Raw genomic sequence first — 11,887 nt, 5'->3', positions numbered from 1 at the left:
CTGTATCCTGTTCCTACCCTCCAGCGTATCTACCACTCCTCCAAGTTTAGTGTCATCTGCAAACTTGCTGAGAGTGCAGTCCATGCCAACCTCCTGATCATTAATGAAGATATTGAACCTTGTCCTTCGCAGGAGGAACGTACAGGCCCAAGGTTTGCAGGGTGGTGCAGGAGTCTTTCACCCGTGCAGGCGGACATCAGTTTGGTCCACGAACAATGCTTTCCTGCCGAAGGGAAGGTCCTGCATCAAGGACTGGGACGCTGCAGACAGTCCGGACAGGAGAAGCCACAATGTCCTGCACATGGATATGGCAGAGGCCATCGAGCAGGCTGCCATGTCAGCCGCGTCCGAAGCCGCTGCCGCTCCTTCCTCTACCAGAGCCCTGAACTCCTTTTTGTTCCACTCCAGGAGGAGAGGTTTAAACTTGGTAGGGACCCCCATAGGTTGAAGTCATACCGGCTCAGTAGGGCTTGATGGTTGGCCACCCTGAGCTGGAAACTCGCTGAAGAATAAACCTCCCTGCCAAACATATCCAGTCTCCTGACATCCTTGTCTTTGGGGGTGGGTGCGAGTTGACTCTGACATTCCCAGTGGTTCACTGATTCCACCACCAGGGAGTTAAGTGCCGGGTGGGAATACAGGTACTCATGGTCCTTAGCCGGCACGAAGTATTTTCTCTCCGCCTTCTTGGAGATGTGGGCCAAGGAAGCTGGGATTTGCCACAGGGTAGTTGAGATATTGGCTATCCCCTGGTGGAGAGGCAGAGTCACCCAGCCAGGTGCCGAGGACGAGAGCAGATTAAAAAGAGTCAGACAGCTCCTCCAACTCCTCAGCCCAGAGCTGGAGATTGGACACCACCTGCTTAAGGAGCTCCTGGTGAGCCTTAAAGTCCTCCTGTGGGACAAGAGGCAGTGCCGTTATGGCCTACTCCAGTGCTGGCGAGTGGAACGGCACGGGTGCCTAGGGCATCGGGGGGTATTGGTGGGTCGATGCCCAGGTCAGAGTCCGGTGCAGTGCCATTGGCTTGAGACCCGTTGACTTTTCCCTCTGCCGAGGAGGGGAGGCCAAAGGACCCTGGGATGCTCCGGCCACCAAGCGAGAACTTGCCTGGGCAGGCATCTGCGGCCACGGTGCCCATTGACACCACTGCCCCGCCACGGTGTGCCGTGCCACTGACCAACTTGGGGGCCGGGCACCACAGTTTGTTCTCGCTGAGCCGCATGACTTGGAGACAGGTGGCTGGGTGCCGATGCTGAGGTCACTGTCAAGCACACGGTACTGTAGGAGTGGTGAGAGCAATGGTGCCTGAGATGGTGCCGTCCGCACGACCAGGACCTCAATGACAAGGTTTGGTACCCGTCCGAGGTGCTGCTCCTGTAGTCGCCCTGGCGGCCAGAGCTACGACGCTTTGGTGCCGGAGAATCTTGAGGAGTCCCGCGTGTGATGTCTGGTAGAGTGGGAACTCGAATCGGAGCGTCTACGTTGGTGGGGTCAGGATTGGCTCCAGTAGCTGTGGCGCAAGGAGGAGCATCGGTGCCACTTATCGCAGTGCCTGCGACCCTGGTCGCGGGGCGTGGAGGAGCCCCTAGGCTCCTTCGCAGGTGGTGAGCTGATCAGCCTAAGTGGGGTAGAGGGCTGGGGCGAGTTGTGGGAAGACCTCTCAAACAAAGCGGCGAGTGGTCCTAGGAGCGTGGACTGTGCCGTGTCGGAGACGGCTGTTGTGCTCCCAGTGGCGGCTTCCCTCGAGACCAGGGACTCGTCTCAGGCGGCGCCCCAGGTACCAAGAGGGTTAAGATTTCACTTGCGGCCTGTGCAGCCTCCGGAGTTGATCGCATCCTCATCGCAAGGGATGCACTCACGGACGGGACCGGGCTGCTCCGCTCAGCGTGAGTTGGAGGCCTGGGTCCCCAGGGGGATCGTGGGCTGCCCAGCTTGGGTCCGGCCTCACTCCTACTTTTGTCTCAGAGCTGCTGAGTCTTCCCCTGCTTCTTGGAGGAGGAGCGGTGCTGGCTAGCGGAGGGAACTTTACTCCGTACCGAAAACGCGGTGCCGGGTGCCGAGTCCGTTTGGCGTGCCAGGGCCAGTGCTCTTTCCATTAGGAGAGCGCAAAGTCTAATGTCCCTTTCCTTCTTAGTTCAGGGCTTGAATGATCTGCCAATCCTATAGCGCTTACTTACGTGGGTCTCACCCCAGTAACAGAGATACTGAATGTGCAGGTCGCTTCTTGGCATACAACTGTGACAGGAGTTGCACAACTTGAAGCCTGGGGCACGGGACATGCCCCTAACCCAGACGACTAACTGGAGAAAATTATTTAACTATTGGAAGGACTGTACTACTAAGGCTAACTAGAGAAGCTGCAGCAAGGCTGGAGCACAAAGTTCCGACTACCTTCACTGGTGGCAAGATGGAACAGGGCGGGGGGTGAGGGAGGTGCGTAGCTCCCCTTATAGTGCGATATAGAGGCACCACTCCAGGGGTCACAAAGGTTCTCTCCCCCTACAGGTACTGCTAAGGGAAAAACTTCTGGCACCGGTGCACGTGGCGAGCACGTACACCTACTGTAGAATACACCTGAGCAATCACTCAAAGAAGAACTGCACAACACATCTCAGTGCTTAGAAAAGCTCTTTACCTGGAACCATTTAGCATGACGAAGGGCAGCCAATGACTCTAGGCATTTCTGTTGACTCAAAATATCACAGGGGTCAAGCTGAGATTCTGCTGTTGCTTCTAAGAGGAAAGAAATATATGAATGTCTCTTTGCACCATTTACTTACAAAGCTTTCGCGACTAAGAGTTGCTGTAAAAGACCATAACACAACCATAACTTTTTGTTACTAATAGCTATCAAACTAGCATACTGTAGTTTCTAAATCGTATCCACAGACTGAAGCCCGACTGCATTGGGATTAGAGATCATTGTCTCCTCCATCAAAAGCAAGCAGGCTTTTTCAAATGAGAATAATGTTTCTGAAAGCATTGAGAGCAGCACAAAAATCTCTATTCACAAATTACAGCAATTAGGTCTGCAGATTTATAAAGTTAAGTCTTGAACACAGCTACCTCCATCCATCTTCTGCCTCCCCATTCAGGAAGGTAAAGAGAAAAAGCAGCACAGGAGTTTTAGGAGGGTTTCAGCCTTCTGATTTTGTCACTTGGAAAGTATTCTGACAGTAGTAACCAAATCAACAAATCAAAATATCTGCTCAGTCACCATGGTTAGTTCATTTTGAAATTATTACATATTTAGTACATCAAACCTTTCACACACAGTAATTTTAAACCATCAATGATTTACTCACCTTTGTCAGCAGAAGCATCCTCTCTCATGAGAGGAGATGTGACTGAAATTGTGACCTGCATTTTTGGTTCCTTGCACGAACAGATGTGTATACTCGCTTCCTCAGCATCGGATGAAACTTCATACTCATCTTCAGTTAACGTCTAGAAAGTTAAAAACAAAACTCCACTTGTTTCATCTTCAAGTTCATGTGCCAGCATTATCTCTACACCCCACTATTAAAAAAAAATGTATTTGGTGAATTTTTTGTTCAAGAAAGAAATTGACTAATATAGTTTAAAAGCTAGAAATGATGTAGCATCAGTTTCAATTACATTAGTAGAAAAATGGGTGAGGTAATATCTTTTATTGGATCAACTCCTGTTGAAGGAAGGGACAAGCTTTTGAGCTATACAGAGCTCTTCCTCCGGTCTGGAGAAGGCAGACAGAGTGTCTGAGCTAAATACAAGGTGGGACAGGTTGTTAAGCAAAAGAAGTTCACACATGCAGTATAAAACCATATTCAATGAAGTGGGCAATTCAAGATTAGGAGGCAGTAGAGTGTGCTACAAATTGTTGTAACACACCATAAAACCAGTGTGTGTGTTAAGTCCAGTAGAGTTATGAATTTAAGTTCCTAGGCTTGTCTTTTGAAGGTATTTATGCAGGTTTCCTTTGAGGATGAGGACTGAGAGGTGAGACATGGACACATCTGTATCCTGAAAGAAATCTTCCCCAAACTCTCTCTTCTGACTTTCAAATACCACCTCAACCTTACCAAGCTTGTCATCAGAAGCAAGCTCCGATCAGACCAAGACGCACCAACTCAAAACAGCATCAGTTCCTGCCAGAACAGGTGCAAAACATGCAGACATATCTCCACTGATGATAATGATCAGTACCTCCCACAATACAACTTTCAAGATATATGGATCCTACACATGCTTATCACAACATGTGATGTACCTCATCCAGTGCATCAAATGCCACAACAACTATGTGGGTGAAACGAGACAATCACTACACTCTCAAATGAAACCATGCAGAAAATTGATAGCGACAGACCACCACATCGTCCATGGGTGAACACTTTTCACAAAGTTATCACTCTCTGTCTGACCTCAGTCCTCGTCTTCAAAGGAATCCCACGTAACACTTTCAAGGGACATGCCTGGGAGCTTAAATTCATAACTCTGCTGGACACTAAAAACCATGATATTAACAAAGATACTGGTTTCATGGCTTATTATAGTAATTTATAACACACTCTGTTGCCTGCTAACCTTTAATTGCCCAATTCCTTAAACTGCTGTCTCCTACAGCATACGTGAACCTCTTACGTTTAATAATTTGTCTCACCTTATATTTAGCTCAGACACACGGTCTACCTTCTCCAGACCTGAGGAAGAGCCGTGTGTAGCTGGAAACCTAGTGCCTTCCACTAACAGAAGTTGGTCCAGTAAAAAAAATATCACCTACCTTGTCTCTGTCATATCCTGGGACCAGCACGCCAGCGACAACCCTACAAACCTATATAATAGGCAGCATACCGTTTTTCTGCAGTAGGCCCTTACTGGCCATGCTTTCTCGCAGCCCTACCAGCGCACCTCAAGCTTAACATGCAGCTCTGTCATTCTAGTCCTGAGACTTTCCTGAGCAGATTGTTCCATCATCCAAATTATGCCGAACTGTATTAGCTTTGTGATGTAAGAGCCTGTAAGGACTGAACTAAGACATTCAAAACAAGTGCAGCACACCACTATGCTACCTACTACTATAATGGAAATTGCCATTTTGAGATGGAATGCAGAAAAAACCCAGCACACACGCCCTGTTACAGTTCCTGTGCTTAGCAACAGGCATTGTATTTTCTATTTGGTTTTGTACATAGCCTAGGACATTGTTCATCTTCAATAGGCAGTACTGGATTATTCTATGCTCTAGGTATCCTTTTTCCTGACAACTAGCAAAGGAGAAACAGGCATTAGAAATCAGAAACAAAGAAGGAGGATCCACTCTTACTGAAAGCTGCTTGGGCAGCTGCTCTGTGATGTTCGTTAAGAGGGTGTGTGTAGGTTTCTGGGCAGAGAGCAGGATAAGATGAACATTCCTGTCTCCTTGGAGCAGAAGCCCTTTTGCCAGAATGCCAACTCGCATTACACCTTTCAGAATTCGGGGTGCAGTTTCTACTGTCCTGTTGAGGAGAGACGTCATGGGAAAACATCAAACAGAGGTATCTACATTGAATCTGAGCCTTAAAATCTATCACGGGGATCCCCAAAATATCTGAAAAGCAGAACTAAAAGGCAATTAACAATATCACTGAGGCTACTGAAGTAAATTGCTGCACTGTATTTGTTAAAACAGAAAGACACTGAAATCTTCATGCAATTCTTTGGTTCTGCTGCAGCACGAATTCATTGAAGTAGCTTTAGTGGTGGGCCCACTATGAGTTACTTCGCAACACGTTTGTCTTTTGATTGTAATTTTGAAACCTTTAACTTAAACCTAAATACAAGAACTCTTCAGAACTCTTATTTAAAATATTACATTGAAATAGTGTAAAGATTTCACTACCACCCCATGTCTAACTGTTCAGAGGGGAGACTATTTTTGTTTTACTACTTTTGAAGTGACTATTAAGTGCCAAGTGGTGTCACAGCTGTGGACAGCTGGAACATTTTCTGCAGGCATTGGATATCATTGTAACTCTTTTTAATCTAGCTTCAACCAGTGCTACAGGAACAAACACAGAATTTAAAGCCACTAAGTAAGAAAGCCGATTCTATACGTATCGCAAGCTCTGTGGTCTCTACCCTCACCAATGCTTAGGCAAACAAAATACAGATGCACAAATGAGAGTGAGAAGAGGATTCCTTTTTGCCATTTTTAAACTCTCATCTTGCTGATGTGGCCTCCTTACCCATCCCCTTCGACACACTGTGCAGCTATTCTGGGATGACGACTTCCCCAGCACTCCAAAAGTGTCAACCTCATCTTGCCACAATACTGCACCAACTATCTATGGAAAGAGTCTATGCAAGTTTGTTACCCCCTCTCTTCATCATCATCATCTTCTCTGTCAGATTCTTGCTCTGTCAATGAATCAGAGACGAGCTTAAGAGCACGTTCAGAATGGGAGACGACCTTCTGGATGGCCTGTAGCTCCTCTTCTGTTGGGTAGATGTTAGAGTGCTTTGTCATGATGTGACGGTCATCAGAAGAGTCTGGACGTCTAGTAGGCTGAGAGATAAAAAATAAACTTTACTACCATCTGAGGGCTGAGAAGAACTAAAAACAGTTACCTACCTTTCATAACTCTTGTTCTTCGAGATGCGTTGCTCAGGTCCATTCCATTCTAGGTGTGTGCGTACCTATGTGCGCAGCTGGAGGAGATTTTTGCCTTAACGGTATCCATAGGGCCAGCTGTGGTGCCCCCTAGAGTGCCACACTCATGCCGCGGTATATCAGACACCACCGGCCCTGCGCCATCTCAGTTCCTTTTTGCCGACATTTTGACAGAGGGGCAGGAGGGCAGGTAATGGAATGGACATAAGCAACACATCTTGAAGAACAACAGTTACGAAGGGTAGGTAACTGCTTGCTCATATCAATTCCATTCTAGGTGACTCACAAGCAGTATCAACAGATGTGGGCTCAGAGTTCACCGTCAGGCAGCTTGTAGCACAGCTCTGCCAAAGTCAGCGTCATTCTGAGCTTACTGGGTCAATGGACAGTGTGAAGCAAATGTGTGGACAGACAACCGGGTCACTGCCAGACAGATCTCCTGGATCAGCACTTGAGCAAGGAAGGCTGCCAAAGACACCTGCGCCCTAATCGAGTGAGCCGTCACTATCGGCGGCGGGAGGCACATTCCTTAGCTCACAGCAGTAACGGATACAGGCCGTGATCCACAATGAAATTCTTTGGGGAGACAGGGCAACCTTTCATTCTGTCTATGATCACCACAAACAGCTTCATAGACTTACAGAATGGCTTCGTTCTATGTAGAAGGCCAGAGCACATCTGATGTCCAGCGTATGCAAATTGTGTTCCTTATCTGTCTCGTAGGGCTTAGAACAGGGGACCAGCAAGTATATGTCTTGACCAGTATGGAACTAGGAGACAACCTTGGGCAGAAAGGCTGAACTTTGTCCTTACAGAAGGTCACGCAAGGTGGTTCAGACTTTAGCACTCTGATTCTGAACACACAACAGGCTGAAGTTATGGCATCTAGGAAGGAAATCTTCCAGGAGAGAAGCAGGAGAGAGCAGGAAGCTAGAGGCTCGAAGGGGGGACCCATGAGCAGTGAGAGCACAAGGCTGAGGACCCAAGGGGGTACTGGATCCCAGACATGCAGGTAGAGATGCTCCAGGCCCTTCAGAAACTGTGTCGTCATAGGGTGGGCGAAGACCGACCTGCCTTGAAATGGAGAATGGAATGTCAAAATGGCTACCAGGTGCACCTTGACCGAAGACTGACAGGTTCTGGAGCGTAAAGTGCAGCAGATAGTCCAGATGTCCCGCAGTGGGGCCTCCTCCACACAGATGTGACTATCCGAGGCCCAACATGCGAATTGCTTCCACTTAGTCACATTGGTAGCTTGGGTGGAAGGATTCCTGCTGCCCAGCAGGACTTGCTTGCCACCGGTGGAACACCATCATTCCTCTCCACTCACCTACGCAGCAGCCAGGCTGTCAGTGCAGTGCCGCCAGGTTTGGGTGCAGCAGATTGCCATGGTTCTGGGACAGCAGATCTGGTTGAAGAGGCCGCTGCTGGGGGGTGGCTGCCAATAGACTCAGCAGTATGCTGAACCAGTGCTGACAAGGCCACAGGGATGACCTTGGCCTTGTCTTGCTTCACCTTCAGGAAGGGCCTGTGGATCAAGGGCACAAGCGGGAAGGCGTACGTCAGTGCTCCAGACCACAAGATCAGGAAGGTATCCGACAGGGAGCCCTTGTCCCTGCCCTGCAAAAGGCAGAACACGTGGCATTTCCTGCCTGGATGCCAACAGGTCCAACCTGGGGACTCCCCCACCTGCAGAAGATCAGGCTGACTACCTCTGGATGGAGTGAGCCTTCATGGCAAGATAACAGGATTCTGCTGAGGCGATCTGCCAAGACATTTTTGGCCCCCAGCAGATGGGCAGCCACCAGGTGAATGGCATTCCTCACGCAAAAGTCCCAGAGGCTGAGTGCTTCTTGACAAAGGGTTGAAGACCTGATGCTGCCCTGTCAATTGATGTAATATACCGCGGCGGTATTGCCTGTCAGGACTGTACCACTTTGCCTTTCAGGTGGGGCAAGAGAGCCTGATGGGCCAGTCAAACCGCTCTGAGCTCCCTTACATTGATGTGGAGGGCCAAGTTGGATTGTAACCAACGACCCTGGGTGTTGAACTTCCTTTCATCCGTTTTAAACCTCTTCTTCACACAGCGCACAGTCAACCCGTGGAACTCCATGCCCAAGGAGGTTGTGGAGGCTAGGACTATAACAGGGTTTAAAAGAGAACTGGATAAATTCATGGAAGTTAAATCCACAATGGCTATTAGCCAGGAGGGTAAGGAATGGTGTCCCTAGCCTCTGTTTGTCAAAGGGTGAAGATGGATGGCAGGAGAGAGATCACTTGATCATTACATGTTAGGTTCACTCCCTCTGGGACACCTGGCATTGGCCACTGACAGTAGACAGGATATTGGGCTGGATGGACCTTTGGTCTGACCCAGTATGGCCACTCTTATGTTCTTAAGTTTCTTATGAGCTTGCCGAGATGGGCTTCCCATTCCAGATGCGAAGCATCCGAGATCAGGGTGAGCAATGGGGTCAAGGACGCAAAGGGAACTCCTTGAAGCACCAACTTTGGATCCTGCCACCAGGCCAACGACAGCAGGATATGGACTGGTACTGTGACTACTCAGTCTAGGAGGGGCCTGCTGAGAATGTAAACTGAGACCAGCCACGTTTGCAGAGGCCTCATATGAAGAAGTGCATGGCTGACCACGTATGTGCATGTGGCCCAACAGTCCCAGACACATGTGGGCGGTAATGAGTGAGTGGGATTGCATGTAGGGGATTAAGCCCACTATGGCCTGAAAACATGCTTCGGGAAGGAAGGCCCTAGCTCGCGTGGAGTTGATGACTGCTCCGATAAACTCTATCCATTGAACTGGCATTAACGTGGACTTTTCTGCGTTTATCTTCAACAGGCCCAGATTGCTGCAGGTGGAATGCATCCGATCGAGGCTCCTTTGTACCTGCCCTTGATGAGACAGTCGTTGAGATACGGAAAGATCTGGACACACACACCTCAGTGACACCTGAGGTAAGTCACCACTGGCACCATGCATTTCGCTAACACCCAGGGGCCGAGGACAGGCCAAAAGGTAGGAACGTGAACTGACAATGCTGCCCAGCCACAATAAAGCACAGAACTATCTGTGTCCCAGGAATATGGAGACATAGAAGTACGCGTCCTTTCAGTCGAGAGCACGTACCAGTCCCCCGGATGCAGGGAAGAGATAATGGAGGCCAGGGAGACCATGCGGAACTTCTCTCAGGGAGTTGACCTCTTGAGGTCATGCAGGTCCAGGATGGGTCTGAGGCCCACTTTGGCCTTTCGGAACCTCCTCCACAGCCCTCAAGCCCAGGAGCTTCTTGACCTCCTGAATGAGGAGATGCTCGTGGGAAGGGTCCCTGAAGAGGGATAGGAAAGAGGTGGGACAGGGAAGAAGAGGGGCGGGATGACCAAGAATCGTAGGGTATAGCCCCAAGTGATTATGTCCAGGATCTGGCGGTCCAATGTAACCCTGGACCATGCCAAACAATAAGGAGAGAGGTGGTCAAGAAAAGGGCAGGAAGGATCCAGACAGATGGCTGGTGTGTTGCTCCCAGGCGCACCCTCAAAATGAGGGCTTCTGACCCCCTTGGTGTTTCACTGGGCCAGGCTGCGCAGGGGAATGGGACGACAAGTAGTGGCAGAGGCTAAACCCGGTGTCCTGATTTCTTGCAGGTCGGTCCATGACAAGGCTTCCACTGTCCTGGAGGTTGCAACGGCTGTCTTGAAACCTGAGAAGAATGCATCCCCAGAGAGCGGAGAGTCACCCATGTGTCCTTAAGGCCGTACAGCTGTATGTACGTCTGGTCAGACAACAGACCGACACCATCAAATGGCAGGTTCTGAATAAAGGCCTGCATCTCCTGGGAAAGGCCTGTGGTCTGAAGCCAGGAACTGCGCCTCAGAACCACCACTGAGGCAACCACCCGGGTAGCCAAATCGGCCGCATCCCAGGTCATTTCAAGGGAGCACGAAGTCACCATGGTGCCTTCCACCACCAGAGTTGCAAACTCCTGGGGCATGGAGTCTTTAAACTTGAGGAGGGAGTCTCATAAGTTAAAATTGTAATGGCCCAAGAGAGTTTGGTGGTCCACCACCTGAAACTGGAGACTGGCCATAGAATAAATCTTGCGACCAAACAAGTCCAACTACTTAGCATCTTCATTTTTAGGGGTGGAACTCATGGGGCCCTGCTTATCTTTCTCGTTGGCCGTTGACATGACCAACAATCCTGGTGGCAGGTGATTGTATAAGTACTTGAACCCTTTCGCAGGGACGAAGTACTACTTCTCCACTCTTTTAGACGTGGACGGAATAGAGGACGGGTTTGCCAGATGGACTTGGCAATGTCCAGGAGCCCTTCGTGTACCTGAAGGGCAACCTGGTCTGGGGTGGCCACCAAGAGCACATCGAACAATGTGTCCGCCTGCTCCTCCATCTCCTCTGCCTTGAGGCCCAAATTCAAAGCAATGCTATGGAGCAGCGCCTGATGCTTCTTAAAAATCACCTGGTGCACTAGCTCTGGAGGGGCCTGTCACTGCTTCACCCGGGGAAGAGGATGATGATTGGACCAATGGCAGAAGCTCGCTGGCATCTTTCCCCAATGGGGAGGGTGGCCTTGGGGTGAGAGTGCTGACGGTACCATGGGTACTGACTTTGGCCTCTCTGATGTGGTGACCGAGAGTTGGTGAGAGTGGGGCGACGGCATAATGGGAACCCTCAGGCATTCCAATAAGGCCATTGGGTTGGCCATTGGCCTTGCTGCCAGGTCGGCCCCGATGCCGTAGACGCACCTTCCAGAGCCCCTTCCCATTGCTGCCTGGGCAAGGGGCTGAACTGTGCCTCCAATCCAAAGAAGTCGTCGCCCTCCTGTGACCACGGCGGGGCCTTCGGAGCCTGGGTCTGGCGGCTACCAACCGCCAGTGCTGGAAGCGTTGCAATTGGTGCTGGGAGTAGGGAGATTGTCGTCATGTTGGGGAGCGGCCTCGAGGTCTTGGCGACCAATGACGTGACTCAGACTGGTACCAGGGAGATCATCTATGCTTGGGAGAGCTCCGGTGTGAAGATAGATACTGGGAACATGGTACCGATGCTTGGTAATGATGGGTCAGAGACCTGGGCTGGGGAGACCAAGAGTGTGGCGACCTAGGGCTCTGCCTTGGCTCTGGAGACCAGTGGCACTCGCTCAACTTGTGTGAGGCCTTACTGGTGGGCTTGCCCTTTGGGGGAGCCTTAGCCAGTTCCATCACTGAACATGGAGCCAGCTGTGGT

The 11,887-nt window shown here is 50.1% G+C and overlaps 1 protein-coding gene across 6 annotated transcripts in view; it reads right to left on the bottom strand.

The window, feature by feature from the left end:
• Positions 1 to 11,887, bottom strand: part of ZFR2 (zinc finger RNA binding protein 2) — an 89,608-nt gene that overhangs the window by 12,537 nt on the left and 65,184 nt on the right. For all 6 annotated transcript variants that reach the window (XM_075070825.1, XM_075070821.1, XM_032774560.2 and 3 more), the window contains 4 exons: positions 6,336 to 6,526; positions 5,306 to 5,477; positions 3,306 to 3,447; positions 2,636 to 2,733 (listed from right to left, as the gene is read on the bottom strand). In XM_075070825.1, the coding sequence (XP_074926926.1) occupies positions 2,636 to 2,733; positions 3,306 to 3,447; positions 5,306 to 5,477; positions 6,336 to 6,526 (603 nt within the window). The remainder of the gene's footprint in view (positions 1 to 2,635; positions 2,734 to 3,305; positions 3,448 to 5,305; positions 5,478 to 6,335; positions 6,527 to 11,887) is intronic.

The sequence above is a fragment of the Chelonoidis abingdonii genome, chromosome 11 (genome assembly GCF_003597395.2).
Source record: "Chelonoidis abingdonii isolate Lonesome George chromosome 11, CheloAbing_2.0, whole genome shotgun sequence".
NCBI lineage: Eukaryota > Metazoa > Chordata > Testudines > Testudinidae > Chelonoidis > Chelonoidis abingdonii.
The sequence above is the reverse complement of the archived record's forward strand: the minus strand, read 5'-3'. Positions and strand labels throughout refer to the sequence as shown.